We start from the raw sequence: 25,190 nt of genomic DNA on the forward strand, positions 1-25,190 counted from the left end.
GTAAAAGCCAAGAGTATAAGAGTGAGAGGAAAGGTGCTGTCTTCTTCCACAGTTATTCTCTGAAGTAACCATATAGATTTCAGTGAAGTATTTGCAGACCCTTCCAACTGAAGATAGACCTAGTGGGACGAATTTACCTTAGAACCTCAAGATTATCAAAATATGAGTACCTGAACACAGACTACCACAAAAGGAAACAATAAGAAACCCAACATGCATAAATAGATGCTCTAATTATTAATGTGCACACATACAAAGTTTATCAGAAATGTCAAGGCATTTGAAAGAAAAAGCATAATTGAAAGATAGATATTTGCCAGCAGCTGTATCACCACCATCTTCTCTAGCTGATTTTGATTGAACTCAGTGGACATCAACTTAATCAATCCCACAGGACAGTATCATTCACTTCTGTAATAGCTGCTGACCTTATTTCTGTGAGCCCTGTTGTAGTGTCATGACTAAACGTGGCAAGCAGCAAATCTCTCTCTGTCAGCAGCCAGTGCCTGTCCTTTCTCCTTTTGAGGATTCCACTCATTTCTGCCTTTTTTTTACAGTCATGCTGCTTCAAAACAGCTGATCCAGATGGTGGGTATTTGGATTTCAACCTCCCCACACGGTGATGTGGCTCAAGAAAACAAAAACTGTTGCTACCTGCTGCTGACCTACTTTAATTTGTTTCCTGCCACATGACAGAATAAACAATATAGCTCATTGAACTAGTTTTCCACACCTACTCACTGCTGTGTAGGGGACATAAAACTAATAGAGGAAGAAGGAAAGAAAGAAAAAAAAAAGGCAGCATGATCCAGTGGGGAGTAGGGAGGAGCAATTCTCACCTCTATCATAGTCATCTTCCTCTATTGCTTTTTCCTGAAGCCTCTGAAGCCGTAAGATCAAGGATTTTAACTATGTAAAGAAAAAAAAGTTAGTTATGAAGAAGCTGCATTTAAAAATAAATAGACTATTAACTTCTAGGCAATATAAATTTAATGGATTACTACATCACTACAGTGGTCAAATTTTGATAGTTAAGCCCAGTATTTGTTAAGTAGACAGACCTATTTGGAAGTCAAATGAACTGCAGCTACCTGAGCCAAGCATGGCTTTAGTCCAAACACACACAGAGAATAACAAACGGTATTTCTTGAAAAGCAAAGGAGATCGTGCGATTGCAGGGTATTTTTCACCCTTTGAATAAATGAAAGTACAATTACTAGAGGATTCTGTCAGCATGACATCTACTTCTGATCACATTGTACTCAACAGCATGTTCCCAAGCTCATTCTGACAATTTTTTACCTGAGTTTTGCAGAGAACAAATATAAAATTTCCATATGCAAACCACATTTTATTCTGTAAAAAAAAATGCAGTATGACTATTTTGGAACATATTTACTCATGTTATGGGTCAGAAAAAAGTGCTCATATGCAACCAAAAAAGTTTCATTAAAATACAATTTAGGCTTATCTACATAATGTTGATATTTGCATTTTCACAATGCAAATACTAGATGAGGAAAAAAAGCAGAACACCAAGAATACCCCAAACACATACGGAGTACTCTCTCACATTTCAAAAGAAACTTACCATCATAAAGTTTTATTTCAAAAGTTAACACTTCTCTTTGTTAACATCAAGAGTCTGGACCAAAGTTTTAAATTCACTACAAATTTCTAAGGCCATTAGAAGTTTTTGCTGTTAAAAGAAATTGGTTAGAAGGTAGGTTTAGTCCTCTCCTCACTGCCGTGACAGCCACAGCCTAATATGGCTGCAGATACAAGACTGAAATGTATTTCTTATTAAATTTATGCATGACCTGTACCAAATAAGCCACTATCAGACCTGAAAAAGGTGAGCCTGGAGAAAGAAGCACTGTGTATTCTCAAAGCCCAAAGCCTGAAAGTGCTTGGGAGAGGACTAAAATGCACACTTAAGAAATCCTGCACTTAAAAAGATTTCCCTTCTCCCCGAAGCTCTTTCATATTTAATCCTCATGTAAATTCTAAGTTGCATGCAGAAAAATAGGTACAGCCAGTCAACAGCTTAATAGAAGCACTCAGTTATCAAGACTACACATCAACACACAGACCTTTAAATTCAGGATTTCCCTCTGAATATGGTATGTGAAAATGGACTAGTAAGAAAAGAACTGTAAAAATAAAGCCAGGAAAGCATCCAAAAATGTTTGATTAATAATAGGCTACAGGATGCTCCAGAAGAAAAACAAATAAAAAACATTGCATACATTCCCATTTCTTCTGTGTTTTACTTTATTTTGGTTTTCACTTCCTGGAACTCCAATCTTTTTTCTCTGAGGCTCGTGAGGAATATGAATGGTACTGAAGGGAGGAGCTCTGAATCATCACCTTAAACTATTTTCTGTGTTTTATGCCTGACTTTCTAGTGTTTTAAAGAAGCCTGCAATAGGAATGATTCCAGTGACACTTTTTTCATATACATGATGTACAACAACCATCTATACTGAGAGTACAGCTTTGCTGCTGCTGGCAGTGTTTATTCCATCATGCACTACAGTGGCAGGTCATTTAAAGTCTGCTTGGGTACCACAGCCCAGGCACGCCCACGGCAAACTGACTGATGCTGCCACTGTAAAGTGCTTTCTGTTCACAGGCTGGGGAGACATTCAGAGCTCAACTAATCAAAGACCTGCTTCTGCTACAGCATGGCATGTCCTAGATGTGTACCAGAGGAAGATCACTTTTTATGTACAGAGAAAGCATAATTTTAACAACTTTGGTATTGTCTCCTTTTCTTGACTACTGTTGCCTTTGTTCCTTTCTGAAAACTTTGGGACTTGCTCATTATCATTACAATAGGAAGGTGTTTCAAATTAAACATACACAACTGGCTAACCAAGGGCAAAGACATCTGAGGGCACAAATCCCCAATTCTCCATTCAATGCATTAATGAATACAGAAATTAAAGATAGCAATGTTTCTTTCGTGCCTATCAAATAAGCAATACTGAAAAGAAAGAAAAATAATTTCCTATTTTGATTGCATTATATATTCCCAAATTCGCAGCAAATTAATTTCCCAAACCATCTCAGACTATAGGCAAATGGCAATTCCAGGCATGAAACCACAGAAACTGCTCCATGTCAATGTGTGTGATAAGAGAACCTAGTTGGGAGTTCTACACACATTATCTATGAAGAGAAAGTACTACGGAGCACTGCAAGCCCAGGTCAGATGTCATGGAAAGAAAGAATAAATGTTTCTCATCCTTCTGTCTTATCCAGACAGAAGGTTTGTGCAAAGTCTCCCCAGAGCAGATTGTTTCATTAGGCCTAAAGACAATACAGCACATCTCACCAGGTATGTGTCTCAGCTGAGAAGTTACGAAGATCTGAGTTTCCAAAAGGCAACCAAGAAACTTGAGCACAAGTGAGACAATCAAAATAAAATTAAACAAACAAAAAAAACCGAACACACACACAAAAAACCCAAACAAACAAAAACAACACTCAAAAATAAACCCCAATAAAACACTCACTACCCACTCAGTGGGCCTTAGACAAGTTATTGCAATCCATTGTGTCCATATTATTCTCTGGATTACTGTTTCCTGTGCACAATAAAGACAATACTTGGCTCCTTTGATCAGGTAAGCTCAGAATGCCCAACCTACCATCATTAAAATATAACGCAGCTGATCCTTCTTGAAGTTTCCCCACCCATCTCCTATAAAGACCACAGTGAATGACACTGTATACATCGTAGGTATAAATGTGGGAATATACATATATGCAAAAAGACTCCTGACCCACCAGCCCACTGGTTCTCTGGGGTGGAAGGGGAGAAGAAAAAAAGGTTCAGTTCCCAGCTGGAGATAGAGAGGGACTTGACCCATATTTTTCTTCATGTGGGGAGAGCACCTATTAGATTGCACACTACTTTCACAAAGTTGTCTAATTCTTAGAAACCTTTGGCTCAACTTAAACATTACCAATTAAAAAGTTTAGTGTTGTTAAATCATGGTACTTCAAGAAAAGAGTTCTTATCGCCCCCTAATTTTATACTACATATAACCCAAACTGCAGACAAAACAGCCACCTGTGAAAAGAAATGGTACTTACGGAAGTCAGAAACAGATGTGTGATGTTTGAAATGAGAGGATTAAGCTTCAGTAGAATATAGAATAGTGTTCTACAACAATATCACCTATTTTTAAAGAACCAAACAAAACCTGTTACCTCATTTTTATCGTGCAGGGCTCTACTGTAGAACTCTGAACAAAGGCCACAAAAGCCAGGAGCATCTGAACTCCTACAAAAACTTTGATTTTGGCACTATAAATAAAAATGTTTTGAGGAAAAGGTATCAGAAACAAAGTGATATTACTGACCTTTAACGTACTGCGGTTGCTAAGCAAGCAATCCTGTAGCACTGGTTCATACTTTCTCATCAAAGTATCCCAGTTATGGTCACTGACAGTAAAGCTACTTTCATAGCCTGAGGTGACAGAAGAACCTGCAGATGCTGCATCTGAGGAATCTGTAGAATATGAAAATGTTGCATCTATATCTGAGAGAGAGACAGTCTCACAGTCCTGTAATTTATCATTTACTGGGCTCTCACGTTCATGCTGCAAATCTTCACTGGACCTGGAGAAGCAACACAAATCTCCCAAGTGCTCATGAGTTTGTGCCATCTCTTCTGGCTTCTGCAGACTGCCTGGGGTTTTGGGTTGCAGAATGATCTCAGCTTCTTCAACAGATTTGCCTTCAACATCAATTACTCCAGAGGCCAAGTTCAGGGAGAGCTGTATGAAGCTGAAACTTGAACTAAAGCTATCATGTGCACCAGCAGAATGAGAAATACCATCTCTGTTTTGATAGTCACGGTTGTTACTCACTTCTGTCTGATCCAAAGCACACATGTTTGGGGGCTTGCTCACTTTGGTGCTGCAGCTTTTCTGCCATGTACAGCACACAGCAGAAGCATCTCCTTTGCTTGTTGTTGCAGCAGAGCAAACCCCTATCCCTGTGTTCTCTGGGCGTGGACTATTGCAGCGTGAAAGATTTTCACAGCATTCTGGAATACTTCCAGCAGCGGCCAAGGTTGTTACCCCATTAGCAGGAACTACAGCACTACTCACTGCATTACAGCACAGGAATTCCAAGTCATTTTGGCACTGTCTGTGCAGAGCACAGTTCTCAGTGCCTCCACAGTGCTGCCTGCCATGCTGGAGCTCTGCTGGGCTGGTCCCTGTGCAGACACCCAGGGACTGAAACTCGATCTGTCGCTGAGCTTCTGGCCTCATGTATCCAGGTCTTTTTGCCAGCTTCTTTTTTCGCAGCGAGCCCGCCGGCATTAATTGCTGGTGATCATCTGGAAGGGGAGAAAAAGTCGGTAAGTGTTTCTGCAGTTTTCCAGGCTTAACATACTGCAGCATCTGAAAATAGCTGTTTCTGAAATTTCAAGCAGCATATCTTTTTCCATCTCAACAAAACACAGACACTGACCATACTGCAGACAGAGAACACAGCGTGTATTCATTCACCTTCTAAAGAGTTTGAACCTGTTTTTAAGTGAACTCACTAACAAGCTCCTCCATCAGGACATAAACCTGGGTATCACATCATCTTCCCTATTCACAGGATCACTCTGCTTTTCCATTCTCAACTTGCTTAACAGCATGCTGAAGCAGAAACTTGGTTTAAGTTTCTCTGATCCAAATCTAAGATAGGAGTGAATCTGCATCCAAATTGTGAGAGCCGTGATCACAAAGCAATTTTGTTCATAACCTGCTGTTGCTGAGTGTTCAGTTTCTTGCGTTCATATCCATGTTTCAACACTATGAGTAGCAAGTGGTTCAGACTCTGCTGCCATAACAGATGCAACTGTAACACCCTGTGGTTGCAGATGTGGATCTAGTGAGATATTGTACACGTTGTCACTTAGATTTATACTACCTATTGTCCAAAATGTCAAGCTAAAGGAAAAGCTCTGCATGAAGAACCACCAATCCTAGAAAACTATTAATTCGTAGAATTATTGAAGTATTAATGTCATTAAGAAGCAGCCTCTGCTCAGTAACTTGGTTTCCTCACAAGGATGAAAATATAAATTTGCTGTTTGCAGAAAATAGGAAAACAAAAAACCCCACACAAACAAGATAAAAATACCACAGTAAACATTAAAAGTGGGAGATCAGAATTTAATGTCTTGTGTCTTCTGTGTATGTAATGTGTTTTCTGCATATTTTTATATATGCATTATTGGCAAAAGATTACATGATGACTACTTTCATTCTCTCATGGATTTACTGCTAGTTAAAAGGTATTCCATTTGTCTGTCCTGCACAATGGGAATCAATGGGAATACAAGCTCTGCACTGTCATCCATTTCATAACACAAAAAGATATTGACTGGACCTATTTGCCAGAATGAGCCTTCAAGTGGATCTGATGCCTAGCTGAATTATGCCCTCTATTAGCTGCCCTCTACTCACAGAAACAGAATCAATTGGATGTTAGAAATATTCATATCACCCACACAGAGCTCTTACAAAAACACAAGTTTCAGAGTTTTTTCTTTACATTTAATATTCCTCACTACTCTCAACCTTTTGTCAGTTTTTACACTGATATGCACATAATCTAAACTCCTCAGCAGCTCCTTACACAGGCCTCATACACACCTCACTATGACAACATCCTATACAAGAATTTAAGCATTAGAACTGAAACTTCCCAGGAGAATTTCCTCAACATTCATTATATTCTCTCCAAATAACCTTCAACAAAAGCAATTTATACATTTTCCATATACTAGAATAGTGGCACATCTCAGCACGGGACTGCAGTTAAGTTTCTGTATTCTGCTTCCTATCACCATAAATTAGAATATCCCAGCAGTCTCTTACATTTTCTTTTGTTTGAGGAAAAAAAAGCATCACAGAAATCAGAAGTAAAAAAGGTCACAGAGTCCATCAGCCTGTCTACCATAAGAAGACAGTGAAATGCTGTACTGGGAGTAATTTAACAGAAGTCTTAACAAACAGGAATCACTCTCGGAGCAAGAAAACAAGAACTGAACGCCCTTTAAAATTTAATTCTTTTTGCTTATATAAAAAAAAAAAAAATAGCCTAAATTTTACTTCAGCAGAAGAAATCAGGCATGCATAAAAGAGTCATTCTAAGGCTGCATATACTCCATGGCCCTTTAAAAAGGCCTGTCACAGGGCTCATCTGTTAAAACACTAAAGGTTCTCTGGTTTAATTAAAATCAGTTTAAAATTGATCTCACTAAATCACTATGAATTTCTAAAGTAGACAGATAATTACAGCTCTTTAAACACCAAATTTAAACTAAGCTAGTGTAAATAAGGTTTAAATTGGCCAAAGCATTTGATATTCATACCAAGTGAACTGGATGCAATCCTAAAAATTATTGAAGCCAAAGGGGCTCTGTACAATTCCAGTGTCTCTGTACAATTCCAGTGTCCTGAAGGAGCCCATGCATCTCTGCACTCCTCACAAGGTTCACAGGTAGCCCTCTAGACAAGTTTGGCATTCAGTTCCTCTGTAGACTCCAGGTCTACCTCCTGGTGAGCCCATCCAACAGCACACACCACTTACCTGGGTACCAGAACAGAGCACTGCCCAAGTTATACTGGGAATTAGAGTTGGGACAAGCCACGAGCCATCCAGAGGGGAGACACGTGCAGGTCCTTTGTCCCAATGTGCCTGCCCCTGAGAGCAAGGCAGGGTGGACAGAGCTGGGACCAACATGAACACAGACACACCTTCCCTAAAGGATGAGGGGAAGCCTGGTCTGCAGGTCCAGCTAGAGAGCACTCACAGTGCCCTCAGCCATCACAAAACCCAGCCAGGAAGTTACTATTGCCTTGGGTGTACTGTTTGGGCACTGTTTACCTTTGTGCCTCATCCCCATTATCAACATTAGAATAATTTCAGTTGTTTATTATTACATATCTGAAATACAGCTACATAAACCTTCTCTGCACTGCCTTCCAACCATAGCTTGCCTTGTCTGCATGTCAGAGAAATTACACTGAACTGATTGAGCTCGCTTGTTAATAAAAAAAAATTTAAAAAAAAAAACAGGCCTTAAATTTTTCTCATCTTACCTCAGTTTGAAGAACATCAAATAACTTGCTGGCAATTAGCTACAAAATTATCAGAATAGAAACAACCTAAGGCAATTTTAAGACACTACACTACAGTGTGTCATGCATTGTATGACACACTGAAAAGCCACAAATGGAAGAGCCTTTAACTTGTAATATTAAAAATCAAAATTTTAAAATATATATTTTACAATCTTAGAAGATGATGTAACATATTTAATGACAAATACGTACAAATTACTTCAAATTTAACTATGAAAGCTCAGAAATATTCTTAACAGCTCTTTCAACATCATAATCCCTCCTGATGATCAACATTTCATGCAAAATGTCAGCTCAGATCCAGAGCAGAGGGAAAAATAAAATAGTCTATTGCTGTAAAACAATGCTGTTCACATCTTAGTTGCACCAGTGAGATGAAAGAGGGAGAGGTGAAGTCTAAGAGCATTTCACACAGATGGAAAAAGCACATTCTCTCGTACCCAGCCTGACACTAAAGGACAGCAAAACAGACATCTAATTTATTTTAGATCATCAGTCTTTGTTTTCAGCCACAAAAGTGGCAGTTCAGGTTTTCTGACCAAATGTTCTAATAGCATCTGTGGATGAAAAGGTGCAAATACATTGTATGTTTGCTATTCCAATAGAATTTTATAGATCAGTACAGAAACTCTGAAGTGATCACCTCCTCACTCCTGCTTTAAGCATGTGATGCAGAATGCTTGTGAGTTCATTTAAGTTCTCCCTGAAAGTGAGAAATTATAGATGAAGTTTTAAAGGTAGCTCAACTATCTGAATACACCTACACTATACCAGTTTGTTTTTATTAGAATAACAAATTCATCTTCAGAGCATTTGCGGGTGGTAACTGTGATGTGGAAGAAAAGGTATTCAGTCATATTCAAAGCCAACTATCAAAGCACTGCTCCAAGCCATTTCTGTAGTGTTGCTTCTCTTAAGGAAGCCCTAAACACCTGCATCAAACCATATACAAACAAAGTAAGGGAGCTTCAAATATTTATAATTTACAAACATACACACATAGATGTTTAAGCTATCAGAAATAAAAATGGACCATTCTTGGAGATCAATCTGACATGACAGTAACCATTACTGTTCAGTTCCCACATCACAGAAATATGCTAAATATTTGGAAGTTGCAAAGTTCCTAATCAGTTATAGTTTGACTCATTCACTGAATTTCAAAGGCACCACTAAATGTCCAAAGTAAGATGGCACTGATCTCAACACAGCCCATATTGAAACAAACAAGTACCACCTCTTTGCACAAATAAGCTTTCCCTGAAAGTCACTTTCAAATAAAGGTTTCCGAACTCCTAAAAGGAAAAAGGTCTCCCTCAGCTCTTTCATCTCACCTACTGTTAAGTATAACTGTGGTTTATCTAAAGTTCCATAAAGTGTATCTACAGAGAGAAGCAGGGCTGAGTTACATTGTATTGGGTATAATGACACACATTATTTCCTCACCAAGGCTTTCTGTGATGTTTAATGTCACAGACTGGGTTCAACAGTTACTCAACTGTTAAATTCCCAAAATGTCACAAATAACATATTCTCTGAGATCATTAAATGCATGTCAGTTTCCATTCTTCATTACAAGGCACTTCAAAGAGTTGTGCATTGTAAAAGTCAGAATGCTCTTCTTTAGCCAGGGTTTAAATAATTCTGTTTTTATTGACACACTCCCATAATGCACATCACTGAGTTGTTACTATCAAGCCACTTACCTTCTTAATGCAACAACTCATTTTAAGCCATTTGATGAAACTACAGCACCTCTCTCTAGAATTAGAATACAATCAGCCAATATTAACACATCCATCAAATTTTTCACACCTCAGGAAATTAAGGAAAAAAACCAGTTTAAACCTGGTCTAGCCTTAACACTAAGAAAGAAAAAAAAAGTCTACCAAAAAGTAAGTTGGTGAATAACAAACACCTCCCATGTCAGTAACAATCATCTATTTAGTCAGGGGAGTAAGAGAAATAACCCTTTCCTTAATTGCATATTTGTTACTACACTTCACCTTCCAAATTCATCTCTGGCTGATCAGCCTCAACCCAATCACTCTCCAAACCTCCTTACACAACTCACTGATGTATTCCACCCAACACACTGATACCTGCCTTGGCCAGCTAGAACTGCCAAACTCACATCATCAGCTGCCTAAGAGAACAGTTCCCAGGCTCCCCAGTCATCACCAGCTCAGTGATCCATCCTGTCTGATGAACAACAAAACATCCCAAGGATGAACACAAGCAGGCCTGGAAAAACAAACCAGTACCAGCACTGGCCGCCTTCAGCACAGTGAATAACAGAAGACACTTCCCCAAAAATATCCAGCCCAATTTTTTTCCAAACCTGTGGGTAAATTTCCTTTTAACTTATAGTGAAGTTATTGAGAATAATTTACCCGCTTTCCAAAGAGGCAGATGGACACACAAGTTGCAAGCCTACAGAGAATATTCACAACAGAGAACCAATGCTTATTTCAGGAGGTGGGGTGTGGGTGTGTGCAAGTTTTGTTGTTCTTCCTGAGGAAAAACTCTTTTGTTCCCAGTTCCAATACAAAAATCTGTAGAGGCAGCCCATGCAAATGCCTTAAGTGGAGAGAAACGGATCCTTTCAGTCAAGATCTGACAACAGTTTTAAATATGACACAGAAATAGGGGAGCAAGGATGTTGCATAGAAACTGTGAAGTTTTCTTAGGTCCTAAATTAATTTGCAAACTACACTTAATGAGTTTGCAGTCATAGCCCATAAAGTGATTTTGCCAAACACTCAAGGAACTATGGAATCAGTACACAATAGTCCTTTTCAAAAATGGTCTATTTAACACACCACACTTCTCTTTCATCACTCTGTCTACAGAGTGACAGTGTGGATTCCCACTACTTCTGCTCAGTCAGATCATCTACACCGAGACTCTAATATAAAACTCATCAGGGGGGAGGGGAGGGAGGAATTAAAAAAAAAAAAAAAGTGAAGTGTGAGAGCACATTGACAGCAGTCAATTTCTAATTCAAGCACAGTTTGAATGCTCCAGCTTGGAGATTTGAATTTTTAATTTCACCAAGAGAGTGGGTTCCAAATTAAGCATCTGATGCACAGTCAGTCTGAAACCAGAATTGAGTTTACTGAAATAGAAAGTAATTTTCTCTTAACAGCTCAGTAGTGATCACATATAATGAAAATAAAACAACGTGGCAGCTCCTATATTGCCAAGGGTGAGGAGTGAGAAGGCTTTTAGCTTTACAATTTAATATCAAAGTCCCAGGACAAATGTTCCTCCTTCGCTTGCTAAAGGAAGTTCACCTTGTAGCCCCAGTCAGGCTGCCAGATGCAATGTCCATGCTGTCTAGGCAAGAACAGAGATCGAATGGAGCTCCAGACATCAGGAAAGCTGAACACTAAATTCCCACAGAAAGCACAGCACCTCAGGATGCAGATTAAATACAAGACACTGCGAAAGTCAGGCACAGGCACAAACTGCAGTTACAGCAATGCCCAGGACATGAGGCCAACCTGTAGCTAGGAGAAAGGCAAAGAAGTGGTGCTGCTCCCTCACCCTGCTCCCCTGAAAACAAAGTCTCTGGGCTTTACGTGAAGCCCTGCAGCTCTTTATGCTCTGACACAATTTCTGCCCTTGGGTATTCTTTGCTGTTTGCAGCAGCAATTGTGTGAGCTGTACTTTTGCCAGCTGACAACAAATTTCCGTTCCGAGTGGCGAGACGAAGATTCTCCGGTGAACCCACGAGGCACAACCTGCAGCACCACTTTTCTGTCCTCAATGCCTGCACAAGCAGCTTCAGTTAATGCAAGTCCTTGCCAAACACCAGCAGATTGCTCAGCACCGTCAGTCTGCAGATGTTACAGCTTGTGAGGGGTGAAACTGCGTTCCAGCAAGCAGAGCACAGCTCCCTCAGAGACCTTCACTGGCAAGTGGGAAAGACACACATGATATCCCTTTTGAGATCTTCACTGAGAATATGGCTCAGCCTTTACAACCCTTACCCAAGGCTGTAGGCAGACAAAACAGAAGCTGGAAGTTTGTTTTACTGGGCCCCAGAACACAAAAGTGAAGACGTCAGCTATATCCTTTTCCTCTAGCACAGAGGAGAAAAGTAGGTTGTTCAGATGAAATTCTGAGATTATCTATGAATACGCTATGGAAGAAATACTATAGCAGAGACTGCTGAAACAGCAGCAGAGTACTAACCACAGGCAGGAACACTTCTGGCAGAAATCACAGTTCCTTCTAAATACAGTGGGTCAGAAGACACTCTGCCTAGATAAAGCCAGATATCCTTTAAGAAAAGTTTTAAAAAATTAACATTCCAGGAAAGAACAGGGGTTCTCTCTAGAAGGTAATTGCACTGGACAACAGAATTTAGCAGATGTGGCAGCACAGAGGGACAACAGCTGTCAATACAAAGGTTGAGAAAACCTCAATAAACAGCTGGAAAAGCTATTGAAAGTACTCAAAGGAGGCAACCACCATCATTAGACAGCTACTTCTCCATACCTTCCCATGTAGGAGCCCTGGCATTAGAGGCTAAACCTGCTATTTCCAACCCACCTCACCAGGTTGTGGCAGAAACACAGAGATCTGAGCAACTGCTTGCTCAGCTTCAGGCAGGAGCTGAGAGTAACCCCGTGCACCTCACACCAGAACTGGAGACTGAAGACTCAACAGGACCAAAGCCTGCTCACATGCCTTCAAAAGCCATGGCCACCAAAAGCAGACAAGGATCAAGGAATACAGTCAAGCAGCAGCCAGTCAGACCCTAGACTGAGAGGACATCACCAAACACCAACAGTCTACTGTGACTGTCATTCACTCATTTTTGTCCCCATCCTAACTCCTAATACCAACACTGCACATGCTTTCCACCGCTCCCATCAAACCCTGCCTTCTTTCACACCGACTTTCACTGCATTTCAATCATTGCTCCCCAGTTACTTCTTCCAAACCAAGGGCTCATTTCTCTTCAAGTGAAAAAGAGAGTTGATCCAGAATCTTTCCAATTGCTGCTCTGGAACTTTGACAAAAACCCTGGACAGGTCACACTTCACAGTCTACAATGATAAGCACCCACAAAGCTCCTGAGCAGTGTTCCAAGCCAAAGAGAGATACTTTGGCTTGGAACAACATGAATTCCCAACACGAATTTCATCAATGCTGCTTCTCTGGTCCTTTCCAATCTTTCCTTTTTGTCACCAACATGCACAAGCCTCCCTCCAGCCCCATTAACAGCATTTCTCTCACAACAGCAAACAAGCATGTCTCAACTTACCCCCAGAAATCCTCCTCATATGAGCTTCCAGGCCCTCCACCTCCTCAGCCCACCCCATCCCTTCCTAGGTGGAGAGCCTTCCTGCTTTACACAGTCCGTCAGCAGGGCTCAGAATTTTCTAGGCTTCCCCAAGTGCATTTAAAAGAAGCCCAGCCCCACTTCAGCTGTGTTCATTGACCTCATCACTTCTCTCCAGTTGCTCAGCTTTTTGGCTACGAGAACTTCAGACAATTCTCAGGGTTTCTTTTACATCTTTCACAGCACACAGAGTTTGTATGACAATCTAAACCAAACCTCACTCCAAAGGCACACTGACTCTATTCATCCCCTTAAACATCATCTCAATGAAAACACTCTTGTAAGAGCTTCTTTCCCATGATTGTAAATCACTTCTATTCATATCTAGGAAATCAAGACAATTACCTGTCACAATTTACTCTGACATTCTCCCTGGGCTAACATACATTAGCTAATAATACAGGCTACTCTTATTAACACATGTCTGTGCTGCTCAACAAAAGCACAGACTTCTGCCAAGCTTTTTTTTTTTAACATATTTCTGTCACAGACTATTTGTGATTCACTAAGTACTACTACCTAAGTACAAACCCATAGTATCTGCCACCTTTTGTTGAACCTTACCCATCTGCTTTTATTATCAAAGCAAATGAAAGCACAGTAATAATCTTCAAAGAAATTGTACCCCTATATGACACAGCTTGTTTCTTGAGTGCCAGGGACTCCGCAGGATACTGCACTGAAACAAAGTCTTCAGCAAAATACTTCAAGTTAAAAATAAAAAAAGAAGTCAACACAGAAATCAGACCTCTCAAAAATATTCTCTGTATTAAAAGCCAGTGAACAGTTTTTCAGGTCAACATATTCCAGATCCATCTTAGCATTTTAAGTGGATAAAGAAGGTGCAGAATGTACCATATGGTGTTAAACACACACACCTGAACAGATCTGCTTCAGTAACAAAAAGCTTGGCAGAGGAAAACTTTGAGTGCCATTCAGATAATTTTCCAGAATAAATGCAGATTGTTAACTCATTACTTCCAATACTGGGGTTTTCTATTATATTATGTGGTTTAGAAAGCCTGAATTCATAATCCAAGATCAGCAGGGACCTGTGCAAGGTAGCTCATAGCCCTTTCAGGTATCTGGGATAGGTCCCTGTCTAATTAGGGATTTCTTCTGCTTCTTTCAGGTTTACACACAATACTCCTGAAAAGTATTGTTATTAAGAAGTAGCAGCAGAACTCAGCAGAACTGCTGTAGCTTCCTTTCGAGGAAAGCAATGCAATTTCAGAGACATTTGATCTCATGAGTTCTGAGGTACAGCAGTAATCTGATGCATTTGCTTTGTGGTTGAAGCAGACCATGAAGCAGAACCAGAAACTACACAACTTATCCCAGTCACAAAGCATGCCCAAGACAGAAGAACAAAGGACTAACACAGGACTCCTGAAAGACAGCTAAGTATTTTCACTATCAGAGTACACTTAAAGCTTTGTACCCTTAGAACTCCTGTCTTCATGGAAAAGGTTGGAGATCTAAAAACAGCACTCAGATAGAATTTTATCTTTCTATTATCTAAGCTATCAAACCTTAGAGTCGCAGGTCCCCTTGAGGCAGACCCTGCAATAATGCTATTCTGTCTGGCGAATTTTTACTGGAAACTTCAGGTTTAACTTACATTTTTCACCAGAAACATGAAGCAAATACAAACATCATATTTAGAGGACTCAATCTGTAATGACTTGCACCCATCTGTGTTTTTGTACTCAAAATCTAAACAAGTCTGAGATCTGAGACTGGAAAATAGATGTAAAAAATACCTGTGTCAAGTAAATACACTAAGATAGTTTATACACCTAAGTAGTTAATTGACACTTTAACTACTGAATGAAACAGTGCTACCTTTCTGCTGGAAACCTTTTAAATTTTCTCCTGACTAGGCAGAAAGGAAAACTCACAGTATTTTGAATGTACTTGCCATAGTTGCTCAACCTAGAAAGCATCCTCTCTCTCCAGCCCTCTGTGAGCAGGAACACCTTCCATGACTAGCCTTACAAAAGCCAAGAGACGACAACAAAACCTTGAGAGATACAGAGAAGACTGAGATTTTCATTTCTGAACAATAAAAGTGTCACAATGATTCACTGAGCAAAAACATATGAAATGTCTTAAATTACCTAAAGTCTGAGTCATAAGCAAGGACTCTGTACCAGAGAAAGCCAGGAAGGCAGAACTAAGAACATCCTTAAGGTTAGAATGCCCTCTTTGGGTATAAAGATATATTTGCAGCAACAGTAAATATCATTAAGTGCAGTGCTATTTTATGCTATAGGAAGGAAAGTAAATCAAAAAACGCAAGCATGCTACTCCAAGACTTCTAAAGATGTCAGAAATTACTCTAATTATCCTCCACTAGTAGCAATGTTCTGAAGATGCCACACAACAATAGTGAGGATGACAGCAATCCACACACAGCAGTGCAGAGGCGCAGAACAAGAAAGAGATGGACACAACTAAAAACAGGAAAGCTTCCAACTGGATACAAAGAAAAACTTTTTCACCCTGAGGGCAGCCAAGAAGTGAAGTAGGCTACTCAGAGAGGCTGTAATATCCTTGGAGGTTTTCAAGGCCCAATATAAAATATATAAAATAGATAAAAGCTCTGAGCAACCTGACACAACCCCAGAGTCAGTCTGCTTTGAGCAGGGAATTGGATCAGAGATCATCTAAGGTTTCCTTGAACCCAAACTATCCTAACATACCTCTAAGGTTTAAATACATGTTTCAAGATTTTCATTATTCCAGTAGTTAACTATACCCACAACAAAAGTTCAAGAGTTTCATCTGTGGAGATGCATCCAACCTTGCAAAAAAACAACTTCTCTAATTTATAACTCCACAAAGGAGTCACTAGACACCAGCAAACAATAGTTCCATCACATTCCAGAAGCTGAAAACAGCTCACTTTCTATAAATAAAATCCAGAATAAAGTTCAATACTAGAAATAAGTAAGTTCTCAAACAACATTTAGGCATCCATTGTTCTCACGGAGAGAGAGAAATTACAAGCTTCAGTGATGGTCAGGGCCTTAAGGAAGACAGATACAGCAAAGCACAACACAGGAGCTCCAATTGTTCCACAGCAGCAGGCCTTTAGTAGTTAGCTGGCAATTAAATTATGCTCATGAGCATCACCTAAATGTCACTTTGATCTATTGCAGTTATTTCACAAAATCTTTATTACTGAGGCTTTTTATTGCCAATGTACAAACATTGGCAAGCATTTCTCTTTGCTATATTAAAAATTATTTTGATACCTGTTCCTAGGCTGCTTGCCAACTGGAAGACAAGATGGAGCCATCTGTGAGACTACAACTCTCTGAAGACACTTCCCTTTCAAAAACATAATCCCTTAAATGGTGCTAAGGGCATTACACACTAAAAACCTAACATCACATCTGAACAGCTGCAGCAAAACCTGCCTCTCTCACAAATTTCCCAGCAAAGGAAGGAGGGAGACCACTTCTGCCCAGGGAATACTTCCTCTATGCTATCCAGTCTATGAAGTCTGATTATAGCTGTTATTGGGCATGTAAAAAGTCACACCTGAATACTCTGCAACACAGATGTATCAGGCAGCCAAAACTGTGCCAGAGATCTACACCTTAACTGAATTAAGTAGCAAACACAGCTATTTCTATATCTTCTTTTTCTTGATTTGGTAGAAATTTGAGGGATTTTTGAGGCTGGTCTCTCTTCTTCCACTACTTAGCAATGCTGGCACTCAAAATATGTACACAGGCTGCTACCCAGAAATCCTTATATCCTCTGCCCTGTCTTCACCAGATTGATTTTGATTATTATTACTCCTGGTATTATTCCCAACTTGCCCCCTGCCTTGTAATCCTTCTTTTAAAAAACTCCTCTCATATTTTATATCATGATTTCCAAGCCATTAGATATCACTTTTAGCCAACTAACATCTAGAACAATTACTCCAAAGAGACCTGCAGGAAAGACAGCAACCCCATGTACTTCTCATGGCTTGCACTGAGGAGTCACACTGGCCTCTCAGCATTAAAACCACAGCCAATCTAAACCTGCAAGGGTCACACTTCCAACTGTATGCCTAAGCAAAGCACACGGAGTTTCACTAAGCCATGGCAGCACACGAAGCAGGAACACAAGAAGTGCATGTGCATCAAGATCAAGGAGAAAAGTCTGGACTCTAATCAAGAAATTCAGTGCCACACCAAACTCACCAGAAACACAGCAAACCAGTTGCAACACACCATGCTCTCTACTTGTAACAAAGGTAAAGTATTTAAAAATAATATGAAATTAATTCAGAAAGTGAATGATATGAATATACACTACTAACCCAAGATGGTTAGTCGTTAGCCTGCTTAACCCAAAGATGGAAAACCTTACTAACTGTACTCTGAAAGATAAACACAAGGCCTTGAAGTACAACAGGGCAAGCCAGTCGGTTTCACAAATGGCAATCAGAAGTGTTATGCATTATTGTTCCCAAAACAGCAGTGCTGGTTTTTACCTGCCACAGTCCTTCCTCACACAGGAAAAGACAATTACAAATCTACTCCTGAAAAATCTACATCATAACTCAAGGTGGGAAGAAAGCATCTCCTTGGCTAACATGAAATGGATCCTAACTTGATCCTGGAACAGATGATCCCATGGAAAATTTTGTCATTGGCAAAAGCCAATAGCAGGAAAATTTGCAACCATTTAAAAGAACACATATTGCTAGTATGTCATATGCTCAGTGCATACACAAAAAAGAAGCGGAAGCTGATCTTTTCTTACCTTACAGCAACTTGAGACCCCCTGACAAAACTGGATTTTCCACTAAACTTCATTCCATAGGAAGCAGACATCCAGTTCTGAGGGACTGCTCAGAGGAAACCATTAACTGGAGTAGCTCTTCTCTCACAGCCAAGTCTGTACAAGTCCCCAGCAGACCACAAGTGTGGGAACACTACAGCAGCTCTCTCACCATGACCATGTGCAAGCTCCCCAGGGGAAAAGGAAACACAACACCTGTTGATTATTAACTACTTTGGGAGCAAAACCACACAGAGGATCAGCTGTTCTGGTCCTGCACCCCAGGCAACAGTAATCAGATCCTTCTTACACAATTTCAGTGAGGGTCTCCTCAAGGTTTTCCCTGCTCCGAACAGATTAAAATGTCCTGCTCTCCTAAGCAAGGGTTCTGGCAGGACACGAGCAAAGTTTCAGACCTGCTAAAACAGTGCTGTCCCACTGCAGTGGCAGCATAGCCTGGGACCATCCAAGGTGTGCAAGAGCACCTCATGCCCCTGACACCCCACATCACTGCTGAAGCACAGATATCACCACCCTATCCACATTGCTCCCACTGGAGACACAGCAACCAGAGAGAAGTTCTCAGCAAGGAAATCTTACTACAGCAATGTAAAATATCACCAAACTCAGCAGCTGTGTATCACGCCCTCCTGAGACTGGTGTGCCTATGGCTCTTCAGGAGCAGAGCTGGGAATGCCACCCAGCCACAGCTCAGCTTGAGCTATCAGTGCAAACACCGACGGGATAATGCACTGCGCATTAAATGGGAAAAGCCAAGCCCCAGCAAGCAGCTGTGCTGCCCATTTCCCTCCATCACGGGATCTCCACGGGCCATTAGCAACAGGAAGCACCTGAAACCTAGACCAGCACAAGGAAATTCAATCTCATTCCTGCCTCAGTAACTATCTTTGTCCAAAATCCTAACAGAGAATGGAAAGCTCTTGTCCCCAAAGCCATGCTCTCTAACAACAGGGGGAAATTAAGTTTAAATGATCAGCCTAGCTCTTGCAACAAGAAGTCAGCTATTTTATGGAGCTGAGGCTACCTCAATTTACCACCCTGAACAGGCTCAGGGATGTTCCTTCTCTGAACCTTGTGGTGTTTCCCTGAAGTAGAACATTTACGTGAGGAGGAAAGGGAACAAACAACCACAAGAATTAGACAGCCATAACATAAAGGAAAAGCTTGTGGCTATAAGCATTTGGCCTTGCAAGTAGCCTCCTCCAGCACCATTCCAAGTGCCTGCATATCTGCAGTAATGATAGCCCATATGACTAAGCTGGATTGTCAGTGGGAAGAACGCTTACCACCGTAACAAAAACAAAACACTTTAAGTATCCCACTAAAACAGCAAGAAAGCAGTTTACTATCATGGAAAAAACCCATTCTTCCCCTTCCCATGCTCTCTGGAGAGTTGTTGGCTTCCCAAAAACAAAACAAAAGGACATTAAAAATGGTTTCCTTTATTGCTTAAAGCATATTTTTCAGACCAGTCCAATGATTTTCACCATCATCAGACTGGTGATTTAAACTCAAATTGCTGTCAGGTAGGTGAGCTGAGCTAGGGATTGTAGTGCTCACCCTTAGCTTAATCAGTAAAGTAGTGAAGCCATTGACAAACTTCGTTATCTACAGACACATTCAAAACATCACCATTATCTGATTCTAATATTCCATCACTATTATTATTCACCATCAAGCAAGGTCTTGAAAAGCTACACCAATGCCACATGACTCAGCTTACGCAGATCTGGAGACTTTCAAAACCATTCAGAAAAATCTAATGGTATCAACTCCCAGTTCCTGTCTCTCTCCCAGATACTAACCCTTTCAATTTATTTAGTTTTACAATACTCACTATCAACCTCTTGACTTTTCACTCCACAGGTTGCCTCAAAGTCTCCCTACTAAGATATTTTCTTTTGTAATGGTTTCCTGTCCCACTGACCTCTCAGCCCAGCAAAGGAAAACTTTCAACAAGAGCACATTACATCCCTCCAAACAACCAACTCTTCAGCCATTGAAGAGAACAGAGAAAGGTCACACACATCACATCCATTCTGCTCTTAATTTCAAGGAGCCACTTTTCCCACACAGCTCTTTCCCAAGGAGATTTTATAATCTAAGTATATGTACAGTGTGTTTAACAAATTTCTATACAGTTGTAGTTCTGGCTTGGTTGCTCTTTCATTCAACCCATAAACACAGGTAGGGCACACAACTTTAAAGGAGCTAGCTAAAGCAGTACTAAGAAAACATCTTCCATCCCTTATTCTGAGTACACAGCTGTTTATGATGTAAATATTTACTATTCAAGGTAAAATCTAATTTATTTGGGGTTTTTTACACTTGACAGTGTTTTGAATAAACAGAGTGACAGAGGGCAAAAAGAGCAGAGTAACAGGGCAATTTACCCTGACACCAGGGTGACACAACTATGACACCTATTTGCAAGGCAGCAAGAGAGGCAGGGAGGAGGGGGTGAGAAAAATCAGCAAGTGCCATTGATCATACTCATTAGACAGCTGGGTCCCAATTAGAAATATATCACACAGAGATAATAGGTGTTCTGGAAGGAAGCTTGGCTGTGAGATGAAGGAGGGCCTGAAACACAGTGAGCAGCATTTTACAGTACATACAAAAGGGAGGCAGAATCCAAATTCTACGAGTCCCAAAGGAATCACACCAAACAAAGAAACCCTACTTGAAGCAAGCACATGATCTCACCCCTCTGCCTGCAGACTTCAGATTACTCATTAAGCCACTTCACATTCTCAGCATCAATAAATAGGGAAGTAACTCCATGTCAATAGCTAATTCAATTTCCATACAGAAGACTCATGTTTAGCAAACAAAGTACGTCCATAGTGGATCTTAGCTCCCACAGCATCAGTAGCTTGCAGGCTTGATAAAGAAATATTTCTCCCTGAAAGCATTTTTCAGGTGAGCTCTTAATGGAATCCACACCTATATGCTAAAGGACAAGAAAAAAGAAAATTACATGGTGTATTAGTTAACACTACACAGAATTAAGGAGACACCTTCAAATAAGGATACTACCATGTTTAAAATAGGAACAGCAGCCTTTGTTCAGTGCCAGAGGGCCAAGTTTTTCCTCGTGTGACTGCTGGTTTACAAAGGGCGCATTCATTCCGAATACATAAGGGTTTTGCAGCAGTTTTCCTTCAAGAATATTGAATAGTATTACAACATACCCTGGGTTCAATCCTAATCTAAGTGACGCAGCATGAAAGGGCTGCTTTCTAGAAAAAGACACAAGATGCTAAGGATGAACTTGGAAATCACTATGGCAACTCCACAGGTCCCTTCCCGTTCACCTTGGAGGCCGATACTCCAAAGGAGGTAAGAAATCTCCTTTCCACACAAATCATTAATATGCAATATGGCCAAAGCCATAAAAGGTCACAGCCTGTCTGAGCTCAATTAGAAAGAGGGGCTCGCTCAAAGAAACACAACGCTAAAATGGGAAAAGGAAAAATCATAACTCCTAAGGAACACTCGTGAGGCGTCACACACTCGAGCAAATCGCACTTGAAAGGTCAGCTGGTTCAGCAGCTGTCAAAGGCCCAAGCCACGGCAAGCAAAAAAAGCCTAACCAAGTGTGCCTAATTTGTGAACAAAGTCAGAATTAACCTTTAGGGTTTTTGCTTTTGTCAGTACAAAACATTGTTTGCAGTGCTTTCTGTCCTCCCGTTCATCACAATTAATTTATCCTGGTGCTAATAAATCCCCTTTTCTTACATGGACCCACTACAATTCCACCAGAAGCAGCTTAGGCCCAAAGTTTTGACTTCACTTTACTGAAGAGAACAAACAATGATTTATCTAAATTTAAAGAGGGAGGAAGTCAGTGGCAATACAATACTTGCCTCTGACTGTTTTTCTAGAGTGATGCTGCGCTGTAATCATTAGTGACGCGTATGAGAACGTGCCATTTTCAGTGCCCAGTCTCAAAGACAGCTATAAAGAAAATTGATAACTCTGATAGGATCAAGCACTGGGAATAAAAAAAGACATATCAGATATGGTCCTAATCTCAAGTATATAAAACACTGCACATAAGCATTTGGTGGTTCTCGTACATTCCTTCAACTTGCCACGATCCAAATATTTTCAGTAACCACAAATCTCTAAACTCAGCCTTTTGTTTTTATTTTAAACACCCCTACTTTGCAGTTTCATAAGGGCCTAGAAGCCCTACAAATAATGAAAAATATACTGTAGCTTCAACTGGAAAACTACTGTCAATGCCTTTCCCAGAATGAACCGCAACAGTTTCAACTTCAACAATTACAGAGGGGAACACCCTACAGCATCATTAAAGGGACTTCAATATTTAAACACCAAGGAAAGTTTTAGTAAGTAGAATTTCTCCCATTTTCAGGAGTTACTGTAAGGCCAATAGCAAATTAACAAGTAAATGAACCAACAAGAAAGGACAAAACAAGATAATTCATCCCAGGGAACTTCACTCATTTCTTTGAAAATAGTCATTACTTCGAACTAGCAGCAGCACTTGTTGATAAACCTTCTGCAGCATATTTTGTGAAAGCCTTCATTTTTATTAGCATAAAAAGCACTTCACTGCAGAACTCTTAAATTGCTGCTCACAAGTATAGCAAGAAGTTACTCAAGCACTTTTTACAAAAAAATTAATGTGGACTACCAAAACAGGAATGAGCTGTTTTCTATTAAACTGTTGGCAAGGATGACTGAAGCATTTGCAGAAAGCCTTGGTGGACTCATGGAGCTGGGAGAACACCAATCCTAAACAATCCAAAAGAGAGCAGACATACCTAGTGAGAAATACATGTTTCCCAGTTCTCCAGGAAAAGGTGTTTTTCCCCAGAAATCTCAGCTCCAGCCTTTTGCCAGCACCACTGTTGATACGGAGGGCAGCCCTAGCTCAGACCAGCTGATTGCTGCTGCTCTGAGAGAAAAGGAGAGCAGTTCATCCACATTACAGGTCACAGTCTTATAAAATTCATTTATTTATAAAAGCATATACACAGAGTGTCCACTGAGAAGGCAGCTTTCTTTTTCTTCCTTAAGACAGGACTAGAGACATAATGGAGGTGACTTTTCTAAGAGCACCATTACTTCCCTCTTTGCAGCTAGCTATTAAGGAAACACATAAAGGATACCAAATAAACCATTGATACCCCCATATCACTAAAATTGCACTCACACGGGATGAAGCGAAACCAAAGCATCTTATTTTCTGAGTTAACAAAATGATAGCGAAGTTATCTCAAAGTTGCAAGATCCTTTCTTAGGCTGTGAAATATTATTGACTGCGAAATAAATGCCAGCATCACCAGGGGCTCAAAAATATTAAAAAATAATAACAGAAATATATTTTATATAATAGCAAATATTAAAAAATAATTATAAATAAATAAATATAAATATAAATAAATAAATAGATAAATAAATAAAATAGAAAGCTAAAACAAATCCTAAAACTCTCGGACTTTGAAATGAAAGATCCATGGGGTTTTGGGGTTTTTTTAACAAAAAATAAATAAAAAAAATAAATAAAAGAAGAAAAAGAAAAAAAAAAATAACCAGAATTACATTCGCCCCACACTCAACGCGACTCCCTAGAGCTGCCGCCGCTCCCAGCCCGAGGGCAATATCCAGCCGAGCCGCCCGGCCCCTCCAGCGGGGAGCAGCGCTGCCAGCCCCAGCCCCGAGAGGGGTGCCCCACTCCCCCGGCGCCTTCAGGGAGCTCCTGCGGAGCTCTCGGCCGGACCCCGCCGCCTCCTCCCTCGCTGCCCCGGCCCCCGCTCACCCGGGCCCGCCGCGTCCCCGCCGCCGCGGCGCCGCCTGTCGGTACCGCCCGGCCGGGGCTGCGGCCGCCACATCCCGGCCCCGGCCGCAGCGGGCGGAAAGCGGCCCTGGCCCGGCCACTCCCCGCCGGGGGCGGGCCCCAGGCAGCTCCCCCGCCCTGGGGAAGGAGAGGGCGGCGGGCGGGACCGGCTCTGGAGGGTGGGTGGTGCGGTGCGGCCCCAGGGAAGCCGGGCCCTTCGGGCTCCGCCCGCGCCCTGGTGTCGGGCTGTGCGGGCTCGGTTCCCTCAGGGCTGCAGCCCTAAGTTAGGCGGGAAGGGAATCGGTGGGATTGGAAGGGACCACAGCGGTCCAAGCTCCCTGCTCAAGCAGGGTCATTCATGGCACAGGATTGTGTCCAGATGGTTCTGGAGTATCCCCAGTGAGGGAGACGCCACGTGTTCGCACAATCTGTTCCCCTGGCCGCGGAGTAAAGAAGTTCTTCCTCATATGCAGGTGGAATTTCCTGCGCATTGGTTTCTGCCTGTTGCCTCAGGTCCTATTGCTCAGCACCACCGAGAAGAGCCTGGCTCCATCCTCTTGGCACTGTCCCTTCAGATATTTAAAAGCATGGATAATATCCCCTTCTCCGTTGTCTCTCTTGAGGCTGAACAGGCCCAGCTTCCTCAGCCTTTCCTCACAGGGGAGATGTTCCAGTCCCTTAATCATCTCTGTATCCCTCCACTGGCCTGCTCCAGGAGCTCCATGTCCCTCTTGTACTGAGAAGCCCAGAACTGAACACAGCACTCCAGATGTGCCTTACCAGGGCTCATTGGAGGGGCAGGATACCCTCCCTTGACCTGTTGGCACTGCTCTTCCTAATCAATCCCAGGATTCCATCAGTCTTCTTGTCCACATGGGTGTGGGCATGGCTCACGCACAGCTTGCTGTCCACCTGGGCCGTCAGGTCCTTCTCCACAGAGAAGTCAGGTCAGCCCCTAACCCATACCAGTGCTGGGGTTATTCACCCCAGGTGAAGGACACAACCATACACGTACAGATATATGGCCTCCATCTCACACATCCCAAAC

The 25,190-nt window shown here is 41.3% G+C and overlaps 1 protein-coding gene across 3 annotated transcripts in view; it reads right to left on the reverse strand.

The window, feature by feature from the left end:
• The window catches only part of DISC1 (DISC1 scaffold protein), a 190,248-nt gene extending 165,999 nt beyond the window's left edge, over window positions 1-24,249 (reverse strand). For 2 of the 3 annotated variants that reach the window (XM_086877818.1, XM_086877815.1), the window contains exons 1-3: window positions 24,125-24,248; window positions 4,374-5,359; window positions 840-909 (exon numbers count right to left, since the gene is read on the reverse strand). In XM_086877818.1, coding sequence (XP_086733944.1) covers window positions 840-909; window positions 4,374-5,359; window positions 24,125-24,197 — 1,129 coding nt within the window. In that variant the 5' untranslated portion in view covers window positions 24,198-24,248. Of the gene's footprint in view, window positions 1-839; window positions 910-4,373; window positions 5,360-24,124 lie in introns of all 3 variants that reach the window. The other variant, XM_086877817.1, reaches the window with a different exon arrangement.
• Window positions 24,250-25,190: the final 941 nt, after the last annotated feature.

Source organism: Cyanistes caeruleus, chromosome 2 (genome assembly GCF_971803275.1).
Source record: "Cyanistes caeruleus chromosome 2, bCyaCae1.hap1.1, whole genome shotgun sequence".
NCBI classification, from domain to species: domain Eukaryota; kingdom Metazoa; phylum Chordata; class Aves; order Passeriformes; family Paridae; genus Cyanistes; species Cyanistes caeruleus.